The sequence below is a fragment of the Eucalyptus grandis genome, chromosome 10, assembly GCF_016545825.1.
Source record: "Eucalyptus grandis isolate ANBG69807.140 chromosome 10, ASM1654582v1, whole genome shotgun sequence".
NCBI lineage: Eukaryota > Viridiplantae > Streptophyta > Magnoliopsida > Myrtales > Myrtaceae > Eucalyptus > Eucalyptus grandis.
In genome coordinates, this window is record NC_052621.1 from 24,693,326 (window position 1) to 24,717,804 (window position 24,479).

General features: G+C 39.9%; 2 protein-coding genes across 2 annotated transcripts; one reads left to right on the forward strand and one right to left on the reverse strand.

The window, feature by feature from the left end:
• The first annotated feature begins 6,025 nt into the window (after positions 1 to 6,025).
• On the forward strand, positions 6,026 to 9,269 carry LOC104423828 (vacuolar cation/proton exchanger 3). Its single transcript, XM_010036274.3, has 10 exons — positions 6,026 to 6,411; positions 6,571 to 6,638; positions 6,748 to 6,776; positions 7,032 to 7,228; positions 7,446 to 7,664; positions 7,757 to 7,873; positions 8,113 to 8,229; positions 8,317 to 8,370; positions 8,454 to 8,570; positions 8,682 to 9,269. Exons 1-10 carry the CDS (start codon positions 6,100 to 6,102, stop codon positions 8,793 to 8,795), a joined length of 1,344 nt encoding a protein of 447 aa, XP_010034576.3. The 5' UTR covers positions 6,026 to 6,099; the 3' UTR covers positions 8,796 to 9,269.
• Positions 9,270 to 9,561: 292 nt separating this feature from the next.
• On the reverse strand, positions 9,562 to 22,653 carry LOC104422390 (ABC transporter G family member 31). The gene is given in 24 exon segments (XM_039303885.1): positions 9,562 to 10,195; positions 10,880 to 11,259; positions 11,298 to 11,473; positions 12,311 to 12,538; positions 12,667 to 12,800; positions 13,611 to 13,694; positions 13,789 to 14,079; positions 14,168 to 14,500; positions 14,612 to 14,742; positions 14,875 to 14,940; positions 15,075 to 15,231; positions 15,308 to 15,411; positions 15,509 to 15,728; positions 15,730 to 15,972; positions 15,975 to 16,070; positions 16,346 to 16,627; positions 16,693 to 16,994; positions 18,423 to 18,567; positions 18,658 to 18,734; positions 19,529 to 19,691; positions 20,853 to 20,937; positions 21,657 to 21,745; positions 21,874 to 21,994; positions 22,319 to 22,653. Coding segments are annotated over 24 exon segments (4,512 nt in total). The 3' UTR covers positions 9,562 to 9,925.
• Between the last annotated feature and the right edge of the window lie 1,826 nt (positions 22,654 to 24,479).

Here is a 24,479-nt window from a genome sequence, read left to right on the forward strand (position 1 = left end):
GGTTAAATGTGAAATGTGATGTGTGACGGCAATTTCAACTGCTCAAAATGGTTGTCATAGGGACGTTTGGTCACTTTTTTTAAAATCGAAATGTTGAAATGAGTGTCATGAAGACTTGTGCTTGTCGTGGGAACCCGTGCTTGTCATAAGGACTTGTCACGCCCCAATCCTCAAGCACGCACGCATCCTCATACTTGGTCAATTTATTAATGCGATATCTTAGGACTATGTATCGCTGACCTTTTCATTTTCAATAACATATGCGGAAGCAGTTATAAATCCCTAAACAATAAAATAATGGATAGAAAAACAATGCTATATTTTTCATATTGAAACTCATAACCAAACTTTTATAGATAACACAATCCATAGTACTTCACAACTATTCACAACTTTTAAGCTTCACTCTATCTACACATAAACAGAGTTCACAAAATAGGATAGACTCTCAATCCTCATCTAGGTTGTACTCAGGATCATCATCGGGGTTTTCCTCCAAGTACTTTCCTTCGAGTTCTTTCTCCTCAAGCTCCTCATCAGGGTCTTGAAATGTTGTCTCACAACTAGGATGAGACTACATCTTAGCAAGTTCTATCCCACTAAGACTTGATTAGGAAACCAATGCACTACATGGTTGCCTAAGCACAGCGTAAATTAAAAGACTCATATTGGCATCAGTCCCAACCTGCAATTCAAGGTTATACGCATATGCCTCATATTTCACATTAAGCAATCAATCAATTTATGACAAACGAATCAAATCATTGATTAATCCACTTAGTCGATTATGTGTCAGTCGGATCATCACTAGGTCATTTCACTCATCACTATATAACTTCTGATTGTACATTCGGTCACAAAGCTACAGTAATGTTCTCAGGCGTCGTTTTCTTCAAGGTCACATATGTAATGGACAGCACTCGTGCGTTCTTTAAGGCGCTGTTTTTACCAATGATGTCTTTAATCACCAAACCATGTATGTCCATGAAAATGCATGTAGTAGATAGCGCTCATGCGTTCTTTAAGGCGCCGTTTTCATCAGTAATTTCCTTATTACTGAACCACATATGTCTATTACCTACGTAGGTAATAGACAACACTTGTGCGTTTTTTAAGAGCCGTTTTCACCAGTGATTTCCTTATCACTGAACCACATATGTTTATACTAATGCAAGTAATAAACAGCACTCGTGCATTTTTTAAGACACCGTTTTCATCAGTGATTTCCTTATCACCGACACACGTATGTCTATACCCCATACCTGATTGGTCTTGATCAAGAGTATTCCAAATTCACTCTTACGATTTTCTCTATTTTACAACTCATCAAGCATTGTAAATGCTAAATAACCATGCTCGGCCATCTATCAATTAATCATTTAATTCCACTCAATTTCAATCAATTTAGGAATAATTCCTCAAATATCACAATTAATTCAATTTCACGCAACGTAGAGCTCAAATAAATAAATGGACTACACCACAATAATCAGCATGAAATTTCGGTCATCAGCTATCCGTGCCTAATTTTCGAAAAATAATTAACTAATTAAATAATTTCGAAAATTAATAAATAAATACTAAAAATCCAATTTATGCCCGTAATGCCTAATTGAAAGCCTGAAAAGAGTCAAAAAAAAATCCCAAGATACATTCAATAAATATTATAGGCAATTCTCTATCTAAGTACACTAACCACCTAACTAATATGCAATGCAATTAACTAGTAATCACTAATCCGTTCTAATCTAACCACATAATCCTACTTAATTAACACTAATCAACCCATAAGCATAATTAGTCTACTAAGTAAAGATTTGAGATTACTCATCGGAATAACGTGCAAGGCGGATCAATCCGACGGAAATGGCGCGGAGAACAATAAACTCCAAAGCAGACCTCGGGTTCGGGGCTCGGAACACCTCCAAAATGGGCCTAGAAGCCGCTGCAATGTCCTCTATGTTTTTGTTCTGATCTTGCTAGAAATTGAAGTAAACAACTCGGTTTAGCATGGGAATTGACCGGTAAGAAGGAAATAGGCCAAACTGGGCCATGACGGGTCTTTACCAATGAAGAAACAACCAAAAACCAGCCCCGGCGAGGCTTTCATTGACCAAGGGCAACAATTGGAAGTGAGAGGAAGGCGACCAAGGGGACGGCGGTGTGTGGCCAGGCGAGCACGCATGCGAGGGCAAGGATGGCACCGGCGCGGTGATGGATGACGACTTGCTGGCAACGGCAAGCTGCTACTGTTCTCTCCTTGTTGCGCTAGTTAGTTCGAAAATGAGAGCGGAGAGGAGGGGGATGGCCGGCCAAGTGAGGTGAGAGAGAGGATAGAGATAAGTGAGAGATGGGGGCTCCACCAAGCTTGATATTTCCACCAAAATATCCCCAAAAACCATCCTTGGCCAAGTAAAATCCCTTGGCCTCCATTGAACCACCTAAGCACTCCTCACAACCTTTGAAGTAGTCCATTTTGGCTAGGCATGAGGGGGTTACAAATTTTGAGAGGGATGGCTTCAATTTAACACTTGATTCTCCTTAGTCGGCTCTCATAAAATCAATTGATGTCTCATTCATCAAATTTATAATTTTCCTCATCCAAGAATCCCTCATACTTCTCAAATTTGCAACCAAAATAAATCCCCGACTTCAATTGCATGAAAACGATCCTGAATCGACTTTTTCCCAAAAAATCTCGACTGTTAGAAAAATCTTCTGAGACTGAGTCGTGGATCCTAGAATTTATTATGACATGATAGAATCTTTAATTTCTGAAATCGGACTTGAATCGGCGATTAATTTCCATTTGGCGCGTTTTTAGCGTAATCTAGATTACTGGATAGTTTTCAAAAAATTTTAAGGGTAAATGACCTGTGGTCGATTTTCTTCGAGCCATAATGAACCCACTCAACTCATTGGCAACTCTCGGTTGTCGTAAAAATCTCAAGAATTCAAATACGAACACAGGGTACCAAAACGACAGTAAAATCAAATTAGTGTCATCAACGAGAATTTTCCAATTTAGTGAAGTCACCCACGATCGGTCATACCTCTCAATCAATCCAATCTATCTCTGATTTCAAATCGATTTTCAACTATGCCATAATGACTTCTAAAGATAAGCACGGTCAAGAAGTCGATTCCTGACCGAGTTTTCAAGTCTATTGCCTTAAGATTCCTTAATAATTTCCCCCAATAGTCTAGTTATCTAAAAAATGATCAGTTCTGAGAATAACCCTATAGGTGCATCAATGAAATGCCCAATTTATTCAGTAGAAGACATGGTTAAAAAATATGGATGTCGCAAGACTTGTACTTATTGTGAAGACCTCTATTTTTTGGTTAATATTTTAGGGGAAGACAAATAATCAAAGTAGTCATCATGTAGAGGCATATTGTTAATGTGGGGACCTCTTTTTGTCTTGGAGGGTTAGTAAATGGCCTATCATGTGCATCTCTTTCCACTTCCCTTTTCTTTGTTGTTTGTATAATTTGATCCTTCAATTAATATTTTATGCAATTAAGTCTTCTAACTTTCTGAATTTTAGGAAAATATTTTAAAATTATTCATTTTTTGTCAAATAAACAGAGACTAAAAATGATAAAGATATGCTTCAAAAACATTCACTCCTTCCTAAAAGCCATTATTGGGTGCATTTGGTGTGTTAGAGATATTTAGATATTTCCTAGAGATATTTAATATAATTCCTCCAATTTTTTTTTTTATATATCTTTTGATTATGTATATCTGATTTGTTTTTATAAAGTCATACAATAAAGTATATGAATATGCTCATGTACTCTTTTCTATATACATTGAAATTTACAAAGAAGTTCCTCAACTTTCGTTTCCTCATTATTCTTATTTTGGTATGAAAACCCCATTTCTTAAGACAACCCTAGTCCATCATATGTGCATTGCATTGGTGCATCTCATGCACCCTGTGGCAAAATATATCCATCCACTCGAAAGTGTTCACCCAAGTGCCTCGGTCGAGCTTGGTCCTTATTCGTTTTGAATGTTACGACGCTAGTAATGTGTTACTACGTAGAGCTTTTCTTTTTCACAAAGACAATTTTCGACGTCGTGAAGCCGCATCCTTGCACAGTAACTTTCACTCTACAAAGCTATCTTATTCCGCTTGCTATGGCCACACCGGCCGTATTGACCGTGTTTGTTCAATTAGTGTTCTAATTTGTGTTCTAATAAAGTCAACTGCAAAGGACATTTGTTGTTGGTCTTCGATTCTCAACTTTTGACTTCTCGTTTCAAGAAACCAGCACCACTAGACTCATCACTTTTAGACCATCGAGATCTTAACACTACTCAAACTTGTTTCAATCTCAAGTTGACATTTTCTATACATCTTGAATTTAAGAGGATGTTAGAGATATTTAAATATTTCCTAGAGATATTTAAGATATTTACTTTGATTTTTCATATTTCTCTTTTGATTATACATATCGGGTATGATTTCTTTAGATAGTCATCTAATAAAGCCAATGGATAAGCTCAAATATATATATAGAAAGAGAGAGAGAGAGAGAGAGAAATTTCTCGAATTTGTTTTTTGCACTATCCTTATCTTGGGAGCCACTGAGGAAATCAGTGCACCCCCAAATAATTCTATTTCTACCCTCAACACTATTCATCTGGCACAGGTCTCATATGTGCTTAGTTGAGTCTCAATGCCAATCGCACTAATCACCTTGTCTAGTCGAGCCATTCTCCACCTAATGCTAGCCATCTCAATAACTATTTTCACAAGCCAGTCATATAGGCTACTTCATGCTGTAATGCCAATCATATAGACTACGTCACTCTGTTACTATTTTGCAAGCCAACCACTTGTTGTTTCCTCATTGTTTCAAGAAACTAACACTACCACTAGACTCAGCACCCTGCATTAGCTAGATCTAGAAGTTTTGGCCATAAGTTTTGCCGTGAATAGCACACCACATCTCAATGCTGCTGGACACTATTCAAGCTTATTATTAAACAAGTTGACATTTTCTATGCACCTTGAGTTTGACGAGATATTAAAGATACATCTAAGGGCTTTGCTAGTCTTTGGGTTAATATAAAAGTAGTAACATACTGCAAGCCACGAGAATTTCTTGAATGAATAGATCTCATAATAATTTTTAATTATTAATTATTTATTATTATTATTTTTTACCCAAAACATGTTATTTTCACTGTATATTAAAGATAGTCATATAAACATTTCTCTATACCTAATTTTTCATATCTATGTTGATTATGCATATTTGATTTGATTTTCTTGAGCAAGTACTCCTTTCTATATACAAAAGCCCAATGGGATTCCTCAAGAGTCGAAACCAAAGGCTATGGTCGCAGATCACATGCATGCCGTGTACTAAAGTACATCTTCCCAAACACGGTGTCAATGCTCGGAAGGGAAGTAGGTAGGTGAATAGTATGGCTCCGTGACTCCGTCATCCATACCAGTCCCGTGTCAAGAACTCCACGTTGATTCCTTCTTAAATGACGAGCTGATGATGACTGGTCTCATCGGAGCATTTCCAGTTTCTCTCTCTCCCTCCCCCTCCCTCCCTCTCCTGTCAACGCAAAAAATAACGAGAGCATCTCATGCAAAGGTGGTGAACTTAAAATTTACTGCCATCGCCACCCTCCAACTCAACCGTCCGATTTCCAGAGGCAACGCCTTCGCACTCAATCAGAACGTGCAGCTCGTGCTGAAGAGAGAAGGAACTGAATGCATGACTCCCAACAAGAAGACATCTTGGAAATTTCGAGGAAGCTGCTGAGGTACAGCCTTTCGATGCTTACGTCGCAATAATGCTGTTGATGTTCCGAGTCACTCTCGTGTTAAAACCCACGTCAGATCTCTCGTGTAACTTAATAATTTTTCGACACGTTTTCTCTATTGTAGTTATACCCTCGTCGTACTTGTAGAACGAGTCTATACAATATTCTCTTTCCTGTCGTCTTATATATAACCTCCGTACGGTCATATACAGCAGACGAAAAAAATCACAGTTTGCTTGTGTTTTCTCGTATCAGCTTTATCACTCGAAGCTTGTGTGCTTGTACTGAATCTACTGAGTGCCATGGATTCTTTTCAACAGGATGAGGGTCCAGACTTGGAAAACGGTGATGGATGCGAGAACAATGAGATTACAATCGTCATACCCCACACACTGCACAACATTTCTTCTTCTTCTTCTTCTTCTTCTTCTTCTTCTTCTTCTTCTTCTGTTATTCCCAAGGATTCCTATCAGAAGCTACTTCATTCGGGCGGTCACTTCCCAGTGTTGAGACAAGTCCTGAATGACCTACGAGTTCTTCTGGGCACAAAACTTGCTTTGCTCTTCCCAGCAATTCCCTTAGCGATTCTTGCGAATTTCTTTGACTTTGGAAGAGTGAGTAGTAATATTAAATGTCTAACTGAAATGGATCAAACTGTAGTGGCTTAACGAACGTTGTTCCTTTCCTAGATGATAAGTATTTTTCTTTACATAGACTAAGTTAATATTGCTTTTGAGTGTTGATGATAATTGTGATTTTGCTTGCAACAAAAGGCATGGATCTTCGTCCTGAGTTTGCTGGGGCTGATCCCACTCGCCGAACGTATCAGCTTCTTGACTGAGTATGCTGCTACAAACCTAATGGTTTACTCTTTCACAATGTAACACTTTGGCTAATTAACCTGCTCTCCTTTTTTTCCTCCCTTTTGGGTTCCTTGCACTGCGAGCTAGGCAAATTGCATACTTCACTGGTCCGACAGGTAAATTAATTCCTAGAAACATGTCATTGAGCATATTCACGCTGTTGAAAAGTCTCTTTCTGCGTGTATTATGGTCTTTTAATCAAGACACGTTTCTGAATTTAGACCACCTACCTGCAGAAAGACATGTTTTCTGATTACGGAATCACTTGTTGAAAGAGAACTTTTCAGATTTCGCCAGGCCCAATGGTTTCACTGATTACTGAGGAAACAATTGTCTTAGAGTGAATCGATTTTTCTTCTCCCATTTTGCAGTTGGAGGGCTTATAAATGCAACGTGTGGGAATGCAACAGAACTTATCATAGCCATATTCGCCCTTAGGCAGAACAAAGTACAAGTACTCAAGTACTCGCTCCTGGGTTCGATTCTCTCCAACCTCCTCCTCGTTCTCGGGACCTCTCTCATCTGTGGAGGCTTGGCCAACCTCTCCAAGGATCAAACTTTTGACAGAGTAATTAAACTCAACTAACAAGACCGATCACAGCCTGGATTTATGTTAAGTTCACTGTCAGTAATTGTTGGTTTCTTGACACAAGTGGATAACATCATGAAACTTGGTGCTTCATGGATCCAACCGTGATGCGTATATGTTTTTAAGTGTTGCAAGTGGTTCCTTTCCAATTGCAACTATTGGTTGTTGATGACTAATTGTTGATCACCTCCTACAGAAACAAGCTGATATCAACTTGGTGCTTCTACTATTGGGACTACAGTGTCAGATGTTGCCTTTGATGTTTAGATATGGTGGTGGGGGTGGATCTGATCATTGGGCGCATCAAAGCCTTCGATTCTCCAGAGCCATTAGCGCTATTATGCTTTTGGCCTATGTTGCCTACATAATTTTCCAATTGAAAACACACAGGCAATTGTTTGAGTCCCAAGATCAGGTGCAGACGAATAGCACACACCCCATTCCTTGACAAATAAAACCCGCCCGTTTATTATATCTACTTATTTCACTTTATTTGTCAATGAGCAGGAGGACAAGGGGAATGAAGAAAAGGCAGTAATAGGATTCTGGAGTGCATTTGGCTGGCTGATTGTAATGACAACGATCACTGCATTGTTGTCCGAGTATGTCATTAGTACAATTGAGGTACGGCAATCTCTTCTAAGATAACACTACCAAGTATTACTCCTTTTAGAGTTAATATGTTTAAAACTAATTACAGTATGTCTAAGTTGGTATCTGTCTTGTGCTATCAGAATTGGTATTAGTAATGTATTCTAATACAAAAGTATGAGTCTCAAAGCCTCACAAATTTTTTTATGAATCAAGCAAACGTGTTTCCTAACCTTAACTACTGCAATCTCAATTTCGGGACGACCTTCTAGGCAGCATCAAGTTCTTGGGGCATTTCGATCAGCTTCATCAGCATTATTGTTTTGCCAATTGTGGGGAACGCCACAGAACATGCGGCCTCTATTATATATGCGTTCAAGAATGAGTTGGTAATATGGATGAAGGTCACTGTTTCATCTTTGCTTGGAGTGTGCGTCATGTATCACTGACTCGTTCACTTCTGACCTTTTGCTCAGGACATTTCCTTGGGTGTAGCTATAGGATCGACGACTCAAATTTCTATATTTGTGGTAAGTCTGAACAATTAAATGGAAATCAACAACATGACACACTCGGCATTTATGTGGAATTTCATTGAAAACAAAACTCGCAGGTTCCTTTATGCGTTCAAATTTCTTGGATGATGGATGGTCATATGGATCTAGATTTTGATCTCCTTGAAACTGTTTCGATTGCCTTTGCAATAATGATCATGGGCTTCGCTCTACAGGTTTGTCACGCTTGTACTCCAGTATCTGCTACAGATAATCAATCGACTGCTGTTAGTGTCTCTGCTTTCAGAGACAGTGGAGTAACATGTATTCTACACTTTCATCTGCAGGATGGAACTTCGCATTACATGAAAGGGTTGGCTCTCTGTCTGAGCTACGTCGTCATTGCTGCATGCTTCTTTTTCTGCAGCACTTTGTCCTCCTCCCCTCCATTTCCTATCTGACCTATGAAGCTAATGAATGTTGACTTCGGTCCCTCAACTTAACCTAATACTGAGAAAAAAGGCCTGCATCTATTCCTGATATACACTGAACAGATGTTTGCCCCTTTGTAATTGGAGATTGGTGAAGTACTTCAGTACATTAGCAAAGCATACTTGCACCATTACATAGATTTGCCACCAGGAAAATTCAGTCGGCATCTAAACCATCCTCATCTGAAGCACCATTCGAAGGTTGTGCCCATTTTGATGGTGAAAGACCTTTGGACAAGTCAGCGCTTGAGTAGATTAGCATGAGGACGTAGCTCACAAAAGTCGAGTAAGCTACCTCAGGAAAGACGTGATTTAAAGCTGCACGAACCTCAGATATCTTTTGATTATGTATGGCCTGGACATTCTGAACTAGTAACTCTATGTAATTTGTACTTGTTGCCCTGCCAGACTTAAGCTTAAAGAGCTAGCAAACGTTCTAAATATTATCTTGTCATCTTTTACCCATCTGTCTCAACACACAGTCGAGATGTCCCACAAAAATTCATTCTGGTGTGGCCTCGTGGCAATGGAAATCTCTAACAGGCCCATATCATCCTCTAACCTCTCTACAGTGATCAAGAGCGAAAAACACTTGCACTGATGGCCGATTTCAATTATTTTTCATTTTTAAAAGCAAGGAGTAATTATACAATATGTGCAAAAGGACCAAATGAGAGCAGCAGAACAATGTTTTAATATGAGTTTCTTGTATCACGTTCTCTCAATCAGGAGCAAATCCTCTACAGAAGTCAGCAGATATATTTTGATAATCCTAGAGAAAGCTAAGCTAAGGTTTACATTACTGATAGTTCTCTCTGAAACCAGCTTAACAGAACAAGAGTGACGAGGATCGTGTGTTCTTGACATCACAACCAGATCGAGAATGATCTACAAATGGATTCCGAGCTAAGACCAGTGTCATATGGCTTCAAGAGATTGCAGCGTGGATGTGCTGCCTCCAGAAGTAAAGCATAGCAAGTGTAATGAGGCAGGACAAACAGAAAAACAGAGGCTACGATTTTAATAGTATCAAGAAAGCCAGAGTATCATGGCTTTCACGAAAATAGTCTCCGTTTATGCGTGTTATTGCTTTTCCCTTTTCATCTTTTCTGGAAGTTGAGGACTTTGATGGAGACCGCAAAGACAACGAAGAAGAAAAGGTTGAAGCCAATAAGCACAGCCACTGACACTCCAATCATGCCACTGCCACCATAGCCAAGACTAACCTCCAGATACTCTTTCACACTGCCCTTGAAAGAAGGTCCAACAATCTGAGCGTCCACATCCCCAAGCTGAGAGGTGATGATACCACGAAGAGTCCATGCAACTGGGCAGATGTAGTAGAACCATATCCACCAACCCGGGATATTCTGCAATTAGTGCACAAACTGGGTCACTAAAACCTGGCAACTTGATTTCTTAGGTTAGGAAAACAATCTCCTTCCAACGGTGAGGAAGTAAGTGCTCCAGTGTCAGACTTCACATCGTAAGTGAGATTGAAATCCAGATTTACTTTTCATCAATAGGTACCCAGACTTCAATTTGCTCTATGAACATATTATTAGGAGCATCTTTTAATCCCCTTACCAGGATGCTCTATGCTACTAATGGCATCGAATGCTAATTCAAAAAGAGGCAGGATCAACCTTGTCTCATTATATGCAGAAAGAAGAAACTCAGACCATGTCGGCAGCAAAATGATATTTTTGTTGTCCATCCAGTAGATTCTAATAGGAGGAGAGGAAGCTCTTCCTCACCATCCCCAGTGATATGTGCGCGCACGTTGGGGTTGGGGGGGGAAGAGAGAGAGAGAGAGAGCAATTCTCATGGGTGCTTCAGTAGTCTTTGCAGTAAACAAACAAAGATAATGGGGTGCTCATTCCAGCCTCTTCCATTACTCATCAGATTAATCTAAAGGTTTTGTCTTGTTCATTCTAGAATTGTTTCATAAGACTGGCGGGAAATGCACCATGGAGGCCAAGGAAATCTGCCCAAAATCAGAAATGAGAGAGACAACATAGTAAGGAGTTTCTGACAGGAAACAGTCAACTTACTGGTTTTGGGACAAGAAATCCTGACAGAAGATTCCATAGAGAGTAAAAGGCTGAAGAAATGACAGCTGCTAAATGCGGTGAAGGAGTGAGACCAACAGCCATCATGCCGTAAAAGGTAAAGTAGGTGAAGGTAAGGAACATGAACACAAGAAAAAGAAAGAACTTTCCTGCAACAAAAAGTGAATAGTGGGTTAACCACTAATTTTCAAGCTCAAAGTAGATTAGAAAATTCGGGAAGATCAGAAGTTTCTCACTTGCTGTCCTCTCGAAGTTGACCATGAAATATGTGATGACTCCATATATTATGGTTTGCACAACCACGTACGGAATCTCCACAAGGCCCTGGAGCGAAGAAGTTAGAGATGTTATTTTCCACTCCACTAATTTTTACAAATCAACCTCTTTCAGTATGAAAAACTTACCTGGGCTGCGGCATAGGCCAATGGGGAGTACATTCCAGCTGCTTTTTCTCTATAGAATACCGTCCTTTCTATGGAAACAATTGGTTGTACAGAAGAGGCATTGTTGACGCCAAGAAACAAGCATGATGCATAAAGAGCTCCCATAACCACGAAAAGGTCTTGAGGCGACTCTCTGCATAATGTTAATTCGAAATGTGTTTTACAATATAATCAAAGGACTGCTAAAAACATGTCTAGATTTAACAAAGAAGACAGGATCTCTATTAGTAGCATTGGCCTCAAGAATTAGACCAGACTACTAGAGACAGAAAAATCAAGAAAAGCCGAATGCCACCTGGACAGTCTCATCTTGAATTTCTAAAATTTCAAGATGTGTTCTCATCTTGTTTGTCAGAATAGTTCACGACCATTTAATGAATTAGTCCACAGATGCAAATAGAGACTCGGTTTTCATTAATCCAGAACATGGCCACATGCATGTGAGATCTCTGTAGTTGAGTCCAGAGCAAGCAAATTGCCTTTACAAAGAACGCATATCTAAACTCATCATATGATAAATGAAATTCCAGCATTTGAATTTTGACGACCAAAATGAAAAGATATTAGTGATGCCAAATGAGATATTGCTATCCATATCCCAGCAAAAGAACCTAAATCTAATTTTTGTCAACTTTATTAAGATGAAAGCTGCCAAACATCATGGGTTCTGGCCTCCAAAAGGCACATCCAAAAGAAAAAGAAATTTTTGTGCTTCCATGGTAGAAGGTTCTTAATTCTTATCCCTGCTAGACAGTTCCCAGCTAAGTATCTTAACTCTAGAGGACAATAAAGCTTATAGCTTACTTTAACTTCATGTTTTCTTATGATCAGTCAGCATTAGAGGGGGAGGACTTGAGACACAGAAAGTTATTTTGTTAATTGATAATCTATGGCAAAAGTAAATGCCTTGCCTGAAAGCTTCCAAAGACAAGAAAAGAAGACAATCTTGAGAAGTTTGTATGAAATTTACCTTTTTGAGCCAATATTCCAAAAGACGGAGCCTAAAATCAGCGCACTTAACGTAGTGAAAAAAATCCTCACAGCATTGTACTGTGGACTTCTCCAATAGACAAGATTTTGTTTCCAAAGACAAATAAAAAATTGAGAGAGTTTGTCCTGTGAATACATGGTGTCAAATTTTAAAGGCCTTGAGCCAGCAGGTGGGACACTTAAGCGTTCAATCGAAGCTTCCACCTCCCTGGAGCAAAATGAAGAAGAGTTAACAATGGATAATTGTGGAAGGAGGAGACAAACTCCAAAAATATGGGATGAATGGCGGCCACAAATTTCTGCCCACATAGCTAAAGTGATGTTAAATTAGATCACCTAAACTGATCCGAATTTCTGTAAATATCAGCAAAATCAGCACCAATCTTCTGTTCAGCAGCTGGTGTAGTAACCTCAAGCATCCAAGTTGCTGGATTATAACCACTTGGGATTGGGGTAATTCCATTGATGCCCTGCATCAAGGAATACGATAAAGACTGTTATCTGTGCATAACGAGATTTAACAGTCATTAGGCAATCTGTCTAGCTGACCAAAACCTTAGCATCCCATCAAACATAGTACATTACCACATTTAGTCCCACTTCCCTTCTCTGGGCCCCTCAGTACAAGAAAAAGAACTGTTCTGGGCTAGGGAAAAAAATTAAAAGCACAAACCAAACTATCAGTTACCCTGCATGAAGCAGCAGCTGCTAGAAATTTAACTAGGAGAGAGCGACAGCAAACCCAAAGATTTTGGCATCTAAAACTGTCAGGAAATTCAACCTAAAAGTTTGAATTATTAGATGGAAAATAGAAATACACGTACACAAATTCCTGCTGAAAACCCATACTCAAGCAATGTTGAATATACTTTAACATCCCCCATCACATGCACGTCATAACAAAGGATTGCAGAATAATTGTCTCGCTCGTGGAATAGAAGAATAAGGAATCACTTCTAAAAGAAACTATCAGGAAATCCTACCTAAAATCCTAAGCGAAGGCGGAGGGAGAATGCATGAATACAAGACTCCCATAAACCCCATAGACAAGTGACTAAAAACATGGAATTAATGGATCGGATAACTTAATGAAAATCCATTCACAGTATCAAATATTAAATGGGGAAAGGAGGTGGGAACTTGCTTGATACCATCAACGTAAATTAGGCGGAGGGAAGTGATAGAGTCCCACTGAAACCTCGTAGATAAACACTGGGGAATATACTTCAACATACAGAGAGAGCAAAAATGAACCATAAAGAGCAAGGCAATTTTTTTACCTGAAAATAGTCTATTAGGGTCTGTGAATGTGTTCCAAGCTTGCCACCATATATTACACATCCTCCACGTTTCATGAGAAGCAGCTGTGATGAAATAAAATAAAAAGCTGCACCAATGTAAGGATCTGGCATATTAAAATAGTCTTGAATATGACAAATTATTGTTTGTCCTTCTAACCTCATCGAATGCTTCAAATATGTCAATACTTGGCTGGTGAATGGTACAAACCACAGTTCTTCCAGTATCAACAGTATTACGAACAGTTCTCATCACAATAGCTGCTGCTCGAGCATCAAGACCAGAGGTAGGTTCATCCATAAAGATTATAGAAGGATTGGCAACTAGCTCAACTGCAATGGTTAACCGTTTCCTTTGTTCTGTTGATAAACCTGAGCTACCAGGTAGACCAACCAAAGCATGCCTAAGCGTATCAAGCTCAACTAATTTCATTACCTCTTCGACAAACTCCTGCAACACAAGAGATCTTGTCAACAATGAGGTAAACTGGATCCAACCATCGTTTTTGAATGTATTAACTTAACCCCTGAATATTCACCACTTTTTTTTCTTTGCTGACTTCTTTTGGGAGGCGGAGGCTGGCAGAAAACCTGAGAGACTCCTCAACTGTCACTTGGGGAGAATGTATATCATTTTGTTCTACATATCCAGAAACTCTAGCAAAAGTATGCTGCTGTTTTGGGTGACCTGATATCCTGATATCACCTTCAATATATCCACCTGTTTTCCTTCCAGCAAGAACATCCATCAAAGTAGTCTTACCAGCTCCACTCGAACCAACCAATGCGGTGAGTACTCCTGGAGAGAATACTCCACTAACTTTCGACAAAAGTTGTAGTTTACTTTCTGGTATTCCTCGTGAACGCATAGCCTGTCAATTTTAGCGATATGTTTTGCTGCATTACACTTTATCATGTAGAAACTGGACACAAATTAAGGCATTCAAAATTACTAAAAATAGTTAATGCATTTGAAATCACACCTTTGGCATGTCAACAAAGTAATTGACATCATGGAAAGTCATTGTTAATGGCTGAAATGGAAGAATCATGCCCTTCTTCTTGTTACCCTCCCCAGAGGATGTTGGATTTGATCTTGATTGCGTACCATCCCCTGCACACCCATCACAGGTTTGCAACATTACAGTGCCAAAGTACAGTGCAACATTGATGAGGAAAGATAAGTAGAATTTATCAAAACACAATACACATCCCTCTGTTATGAAGATAATATACTTCTACTAACCAATGCCCTGGCTGGAATTTTCTCCAGTTTCATCCACGGGAATTACAGTCTGCGCAGTTATGATAGCTGTAAAAGGAAAAGGAAGATCCTCATTAAGCACATACTAGCTAGATCTTGAAGTGACCCAAGAAGATACTTAGCTAGCGAGCCAGTTGTTCCTGAATTTATATAGATGGCAATGGAAAGATTATCAGACTTACGATTAAGGTAAGCCAAAGCTAAAGTCACAATATTGTTGAAAAGCAGTGCATAAAGCAATAGAACCCCAACTCCAAGCCAATACCAATGACCACTAGATGGTAAGCTATGTGACTGAAGTACGTTGTAGCCAACTGAATTATTCCCATAGGCAGATTTCTGTGGATTAACCGTTGTCAGGAGGATTTTACTATTGGGACAAAAAAGTTGTAAACAACACCCTCAAGTAACATACCTCCATCCATCTTATGGCAGTAAATTCGTTAACCGAGATTGCATTTTGCCCATAGGATAGTGGGGACACCCAGAAACCCCAGACCCACCATGGCTTGATCATGGCTGAAAGAAGGGCCACAAAATCAGCAATCCAATGACATTCTACTTGCTTCATGCCATCCAAGGCACACTTTTCTAGTAGAAGAAGGACCAAACTTACACTTTGGAATAATAAATCCACTCAGTAAGAATATAACTAGCAAGGCAGCAGACCCAAAAGTATTTGCAACGACCATGTCTCGAGCTATTGAAGCCATCATACGGAAAAGACCCAATGCCATTTGGTGCACTGCAAAGAGCAATAGCATAAACCGGAAAAACCTGAAACAATAAAATAAAAACTGTGAAAAGATTTGCAGGATTAGGAGAACCTATATGAAGGAAATTGAGCGGAAAAACGTACCTCCCAACACCAGGAGCAAATCCAACAGTGTAGTATACTACACAAGACCACACAACGGCCTCAATAATAGAGTATGGGACACGTAGAATCCAGCTGGAAATGGACCATGCCCATGCCGGATAGAAGAAATTATCTCTTTGCTTGTAGAATACGGGTAGCCGAGATATTGTTATCGGCAGCTCAGAAAATCCATTAAACATCATGTGTATTAGCCCAAAAAAAAAAGGCAGGATAGGTAGAGGTTGCCATTTGTCTCATCAGTGGGGTGTACTCTTGTCCGTAAGAAAATTGTGCAGGTTACCAGTCCAACAAAAGCAACCTTTAATATATGAAAAAGAAACAGTGAAAATATAACTGACATAAACAACAGAAACAATTGTTTAGAAGTTCCAGATATATAATGCACTTAAATTCAGGGAGAGTAAAGAAGAAAGCACCAGAGTGGTAGCACAATAATTTTGGATAATGGAGTAATACTGAGACATCATGTTGCAGCTCACATGTGACATGAATGAGTGAACTATCTCATAAACCTAATGCAATTGAAGTTACAAGAACAGTGGCGAGAGCAGTGTACTCAAAATACAGCTATACCTGACAGGTCCTAAAAATATACAGAAAGTGATGCCTGCCGATTAGCAGCACTTCTCGGGCAAAGCATGTTTTGAACAGCTCCCACCGTGAGACAGCAAAATTCGTTTTGGACAACGCATTAGGGTGGCTGTTGGATTGAACATTTGAAGCCGCGAGATCAGACTCGACAGAGCTACCAAATCTGGACATTCTAAATGCTTCTGCGATTTTGGAAACTGGTAGAAACTCGTATGGTCTAGATGGATCCGCCCAATACTGAGCTTGATCCTTTCTGGAAGTGACCTGGTGATAAATAAAGTTAGTCGTAGTCTAGGAAGACAAGAAAGTTGATTTATTATGGCAAGTACCTCTTGGAGAAAATCCGCAATTCCCTTACGTGGTGGCAAACGAAAACCTAATGATTCGAAAAATTCTAACACGTCCGACCGAGGTCCTTGATATACAACATGTCCTTCGGACAGTAGCACCAAGTCATCAAACAAGTCAAATGTCTCCGGGGCGGGCTGAAGAAGAGCCATTAGGACAGTTGCTTCCATTAAATGAACGAAATTCCTGACACATTTAACGATTTGATACGTCGTAGAGCTATCTAGCCCTGTGGATATTTCATCCATAAATAAAGTCTTCCTGGGTCCAACGATCATTTCTCCTGCGTCAGAGATACAACAAGCATTAATTTGGTTAATGAATTTATTTTATACCAAATATATTGGCTAAGTGTCCAACTTAATCTCAAATAAGAAGCTCACCGGATGGCCCATGGATTTTATCAAAGATGCATGTGAATTGCATGGGCTTGCCAGCCCGTGGAGATTTGGCCGGGTGGTGAACTTGAGATAATATTTGAGACTAAGTTGACCACTTCATCAAGATCTTATTTAAGGCAATGTTCGCTCTAACCCTCTTTTAAAAAAAACGGCCCCACTTCAAAAGCCTTATTTGAAATTTTGTCTTATCTTCATTTCCATGAATATCACATAATATTATTTATTCTTTAAAAAATTCCGTAAACTTAAAGCATGCTTGATTCAAGAATATCATTATTTTAACTTAAATAAAAGGTCAAAAAGTCGCCTGGGAAATTTTTGAAAACTTTTGCATATTGTAAATTTGAAGAGTTAATGTAACTTGTAGCTTATTAGAAGCAGACAAAGAGTCAACAAAAAGTGAAAAGAGTTCTTATTGCAACATGTAGAAGTGACTTTTAATTCCTAGTTGGAAAAAGAGAATGAAGAGAAATAGTGAAGGTCTGCAGGAAATATAGATATTCCCGAGGACCATTGAAACCACCGCAAAACTTGTGACCATTGCAACATTAGTTTTCAATATATTATTGACCGTCGCAACACTTCCTTTCAGTATTTTCTGGATACCATTCTCTATTCATTTCGATCTTTTAAAGTGCTAGACTTCAAAATTGCTCCTTTGGTTTGCAAGGGCCACACTAACTTGATTTCAAACATTCTTTCAAAACAATTTCTTTTTTTTTTTTTTGATAACCGAGCAATCTGCCTGAGCCCCTTGCAGGGTCACAAGGCCCACCAGTGCCCAATGGCACCTTAGGACCGACGCCTATAACTCGAGGAAGACTAACACAGGACCCTAATACCATGACCCCCACTTACAACATGTTAGTAATGCATGAATTCGAACTTTCGACCTTAGCGATAAATGAGAGACTCTGCTACCAATGCAGTTGCCCATGGTTGGGTTCTTTCAAAAAAATTTATCCTCAAAAGAAATTTTTCAAAAAAAAATTATCCTCAAAAGAAATGAAAATGAAACTAAGATAAATAGATGCATTTCGCCGAATTGATTCAATTGGAGAGACACTTCCAAGACCAAAATCAAGTCTAAGTGATACCTGCTTTTGCACTTAATGTTTAAGTGAACAAGCTCACCTTTATGCCTTTACAAATATTAACAGTATATCAATCATCAGTGATATCATTTTAATAGTTCAATTCCTTTTGCATTTTGAGCAAAGCTAGAACAGCCTCCATATAATAAATCAAGTGTGTAAATTTCTATCAGCATGGCACAATGTACGATATATATGCACGGAGGGAGAATATACCCGTTGTGACTCTTTTTCTTTGGCCACCTGAGACTCCCCTGAGCATATCATTCCCAACGGAGGTGTCCGCACAAATTTCAAGACCAAGCACTTTCAAAACATATTCTGTCGAAATGCTATGTCTTTTTCCACCAACGGATGATGCCTGTGCAGATGATATGCAATCTGAGATTATTGGGATAGAAGTCGAGAATTGTGCTAGGAGGCAACGTATTCACGGATATCAAATATATACCTTCATAAAGGCATCAATCTCTGGACTTGGACGTATGTTCTTTTCATTCTCTAAACGGGCCAAATCTTTCATATATCCTGCAGTCACAATTCAATAGGACTTGACGAAGGTAGTCATTTCAACCAAATGTGCTGATATGTACTCGAGCACCGCTTATAAAAGTCTATTGACAAAATAATCAAAACATCTAGCTGAGAAGAAAATTCCGAGTATAATTAGGAGAAATTAAAGAACTCTGGCTCGAGACTTTACAAGAATATCCTACATTCACTCTCTACCAGTTTTTCAAATCAACCTAACAGAATTCTGCCGATATCGATACACAGGTTGCAGCAATGACAGTACCCAACATACACCCAAAACTGCGAAATAGGATAGTAGATGACAGACAAAAGAGAAGCCCTTGAGACGGATATTATATAATGACGGTAGAACTCCAATTAATGAAATTAGTTTCACAAATGTACTCGTGCCAAAAGAAATAAGTCGGTGGCTGAACAAAGGATATGCACAGTATATGCACAGTTCTCTTGTAGAGATAAGATAACTAGAAAGAGCAACATGTGGATTCAAGTGTGATGTTGACCGTGAAAGAGAGAATTTAGGGGCACACTCCGTAAAAGTGGGATGATCAGGAACCAAGCTCTACTTGGTGCCAAGTGCCAACTAACGCTAAACGAGTGCACGTCGTACCAATCAGGAAGTCACAGGCATTGCCCTATCAAGGGAGTACTCAAACTTGCAAAAGATCAAACATTTCCAGAGTATCACCTGCCCGAATCTGTTTCGAGTCCAAAATGCATCACTTTTGACACACTTAAACAGAAACAAACTCACAATAAGATGACCGAAACCTTTGAAGCAAAAGTACCTGCAAAACCTTCACTTGCACCTTGACATCTCGCAGCAAAATCAAAGGTTTCTCGAACAGTTAACTCAGCAATATGATTATCCGTTTGGCTTATATAGGCAGAGGTCCTTTGAACGCAGAAATCACTGAGCTTATTCCCATTATAAGTGATATTACCACTTTTCTGGAACAAAAGCAGACATGCAATCAGGGGATTTATAAAGACGCTAGTTGTTAAGTCTTTCAATAACAGATTGAAAAGAAATCATATCACTTTTAGCACGGTAGGAGGTTCTGTACCGAGACTCATGTAAAATGGGGGAGAAATAAGGTTCTTTACCGAGACGCATTCTTCCGTACCTTCTCCTGAAGTCCAATGTTATTTATTTTTGCAGTACGGTTGCCGCACTCTAGGGCTAACTTCTTCTGAGGTAGTGAAGTTTGACTTACTAGCTTATAGAGGGGTACAGGGCTAACGCTTTTGAAGACCACAGTATGCACCTTATTCTAGAGAGTACAAATATGATGATTTTGTCGCAATTATGGGATTTTCTTTCACAGAATTCACAAGTAAGATTCAACGACTATACTCTCGCTGCTCATTAAGAAATAGTCTTGTTACTTGTACTTCTTTGAACAAAATATGAAACTGCCATTTATTTTTATGTCTAGAAGTTCTACACCAAATTCTACGGCTTCTATAAATGAGAAAATATTACATTTGGGATAACTTTTCAAGAAGGATAATAGGACAAAGAAATTTTAAGGTAGTATGGTGAAAAAAATGAAGTCATTAAGGCTGGCTAAAGTATTGTCATTGAAACCATTGGAGGCTTGACCCAGAGGCAAGGTCTTGGTTAATTTACCAGGAAATAAGTAAAAAAGAGATCAATCGGAAAGCTAATCCTATAGGAATGAACATTCCTATGACCAACCTATGTACTACAGTGCGGGGGAGAACTATAGGCTACTAAAATAATGTAAATTTCATGGGCTAAAAACTTTACCATAAACCAGCTATCTCAGAGTCGAATATTAGTAAATTTCATTTCAATGGGTAAGTATATCTATGTTAAATGCATCTGAACTAAGTATGTGGTAAGGATATTTTACTAATAACAGGTCATTTTTATGGGTGACCGATGGTATATGTTGCATCAATAATGACTCTTTCAGTTTATGCTATTAAATTTTAAGGGGGGAAGAAGGAGAAGAAAATTGCCGCCCAGAAGGGGCGGGGTAAAGAACATAACTTTATATGGAAATTAGCCACATGAGATGCCTCCCGGATGATTTTGGCAAGTCTTTACATCGAAAAATTCTAGTAAAAGAACAAAGTTCTTACCTTCAAATTGGCATCGAGCTTCCCTGCCAGAGCTAAAAGCAACGTGGATTTTCCAGAACCCGGGGGACCTAGAAGCAACGTCATCCTGCATAGGCCCCATGGAGAAATAAATAAATGGTTTGCTCACGGGTGGACACATGCTACCGACAGGTTCATGCTACCGCTGTAACGGGTTCATCCAACCCAGCACGCTGGGAGTAAATGCTCCGGTGTTTCTGTTTAAATGCACACATAGGGCCCAATTACGTGATGCATGTAACCTATTTTTAGACTTATTACGCGAGCTAACGAGGGTCCGATCGCGTTTAGTGCATAAGTTCGGCGAGTCTACTAGCTACGAGGACGAACCCGTCAAAAGAATTTTGTACCCTGAAGAGAAGCTCATCAAGTGGGGATTATTACATCTGCCGGAACACGTGAATTTCTAGTGTTCTGGCAAGACGTGGCGATTGCATCCGTGTTTAGGCTCTTTGAAGTTTCGTGCCAGTTCACAAGAGTAATATTAAGAATGCTACACGGCACTCTTACGTTCATATTACTTGATATAGAACAGGAATTAGGTAATTTTAAGCACTTCGAAATATTCTTATTTTCACATTGTAAAAAGAGTGCGCATTAAGCTTTTAGAAAAAAAAAATGCAGCTAACATGATAACTTGCAAATAATTCGGGTAAAAGAGATGTGAGCACTTTCTCGCTCGAGGCACAAGCTTAGCGCATTGAGTTCCGAGCATGGTAATATTAAGTAACGAGATGCTTTGAAGTAGATATCGACTAGCAACATGACTAGCACCATTTTCGTTACCTTCCAGGCTTGACGGCTCCGCTGATGTTCTTCAAGATCGTGAGCGAATGCCTCTGGGGTCGAAATATCCTCAAGCCAGTCAGAACGAACTGCCATGCATCACCCACGCAGCAGATCGTTAACGTACGAAGTGTGTGACACGCCCCGTGAAGGGAAGAAAAACAGCTGCAGCATTGCATGATATGGAACATGAGAGAGAGAGAATAGTAAGAAGGACCTCGATCATGTTACGAGTGTAATTCACCAACGTAGGCAAAGCTCTCGAGCCGCTCTGCACGCTGGCTTCGATGTTCAGATTCTCGAACCTCACTTCGACCTTCGGCACCTCCAAGCCGACCCTGACAGATCATTTCCAGAAGAAAAGTCACGGATTCAGGAATCATCCTATCGAGAGAGAGAGAGAGAGAGAGAGATCGCGATCGCACTACTCGGATCGGTTAGTGCCGCGTGCACAGGTTCGGCGTCCGCAAAAAGAGAAAGGTCACACACTACACGTGCACCTTTATCGCCCAAAAAGGAGGTGATCAAGAATCGCCAACACGCAAAACGCCAGTCGATCCAGAGGACGGATGACGCGTCTAGCATGAGAACGACCGACCATCGAGAGTTTCCTGAACCGAAAAAAAAAAAAAAAAAACAAACAACGTGGAGGTTTGCGTTACCGGTCGAGGCGCTCCTTCATGGCGGAGAGGAGGCGGGAGTTGTCCTGGTCGTTGGTGGCCAGGGCCTTCCGGACGACGAGCTCCCGGTTGAGTCGGTCCAGCTTCCGCACGTCGATCGTCTCCGTCTGGAGCAGCCCGCCGCGGCCGTGCTCCGACGGCGTCCGCGTGAGGAGGGCCATGTTGGGCCGCTTCTGCGAGGGGAGTCGCTCGATCGCCGCCCACAGCAGCTCGCTCTCGTCCTCCTCCACCGACTCCGCGTTCGACGGCCGCGCCAGCGCCTCGCGCCCGCCCTCCACCTCCACCTCGAAGAACTCGCTCCCGTTCGACGCCGCCATGGCTGCCTCTCTCTCTCTCTCTCTCTTTCTCTCTCTCTCTCTCTCTCGCAAATGCGAAGGATCGGGAGGGGATTTCTCGGGGAATGGGGGATGGCGATCTCAGCAGATGATCGCCCGGGAACTTTTGAAGGGGGCGGGAAAGACGAAAGTACCCCTAGCGGGTTGCCGGAAGGGGAGGGGGGATTCTGGGAGGATGCGGGATCGCAACAGAATTCGCCAAGTGCCAGCTACAGGGAGAGACGATCGGCCCGGGAACTTTTGAAGGGGGGGAGAGGGGGCGGAAAGACGGAAGTGCCCCTTCCCCTTCCCCTGGGCCGAAGTTCTAGAAGGGAGTTAGTTATGCGGGAGCTTGGGCCTCGCGTCATCGTCTTTGTCCTGTTCTTCCGAGCCAGCGTGTGGACGGAAGAAAAGAAGCACGTATAAAGTTCGATGCGAAATGAGGAGGACCGGAGGGTAAATAAATAAATTGGAAGGACGTCGCGAAGAAATTCCCGAATTTTGCGAAGAAGGGAAACCCCCGTTCCCAGTTTCGAAGTTGGTTTTTTCGTCCTCCAAGGTCTCGTATTTGTTCTCTCCCAACGAATGATTCGGATCGTCAAACCTTTTTTGCCCGATTTTTTTTTTTTTTTGGTCGATTGGCCCGATTGAAAAAGCGGATGTACGATCCCTTTTTTCCTGAATTTGTTGTGCTTTTGAAAAAATATCATCCACGATGCTATCCATAGTGAATAATTTAGAATCCTGAATAATATTTGAGAAATGCCAATTACTACTACATTCAATTGTAAATAGTATAATCATTTCAAATTACAGTTAACAAAATTATAATGAGTGAACAATACGATTAATGTTAAAAAATCGATAATTCTATATTATACTTGAGACTTATCAACCGTTAGATTATTATTGTGAGTATATTATAAAATGACCTCATTAAAAAAATTCTCGTTTAACTCATTCCCACGACATTTTATGTCACAACCAGAGAAAAGAATTCTTATTCCATTCTACCGCATAGATTACGGATCAAAGATATTGAAATCGTCATTTTGTTTGGATCTCCAATTGCATTTCATTTTGCAGTACCAAATGGAACTTTTCCGTGTATTTAAAGAACCAGCATTTGAAACACTGTATAAATTTGTGAATTAACAAGTGGTTAGGCAAGAAGTTTTTTTTTTTTTTTGTTAGGCAAGAAGTTTGGTTTAAGCAATAAAATTCCATTTAGTTCATTACCACCACATTTTATGTTACAACCAAAGAAAAGAATTCTTACTCCGTTTGGCTCCACATATTACCAATCGAAGTTATTGAAATCGCCATTTCGTTTTGGCCCTAAATCGCATTACATTTTGCCGTACCAAATGCAACTTTTCTGTGTATGTAAAGAGTCAGCATTTGATGAAACACTGTATAAACTTGTAAATTTACAAGCAGTTAGGCAGGAAGGTTGGTTTAAGCACTAAATGATTGGACCACGAAGCTAAAGATTGCCTAATAGTCTGGTCCGATTATTCATGGGGGATGACGAAGGATGTGCCGTAAGGCAAAAAAATTGCAAATTGAGAAGGCACGATACTCTATCCGAATGACTAATGAGCGTTTGTGTTCTATGTATTGCTTTTAATTTTACATGCCTATTTAACACGTTTGAAATCACATTTTTTGGCTGAAAAGGAAAAAAAAAAATCTCTACTTTAGTTTTAAAATTTTGTAAAGTTTTACTTATAAATCTATCCGGTTTGTTTCGTTAATATATGTGATATCCTATGAGATTCTTTGCACGACCCATAAAAATCGAAACTCTTGAATAACTCTTAACGATC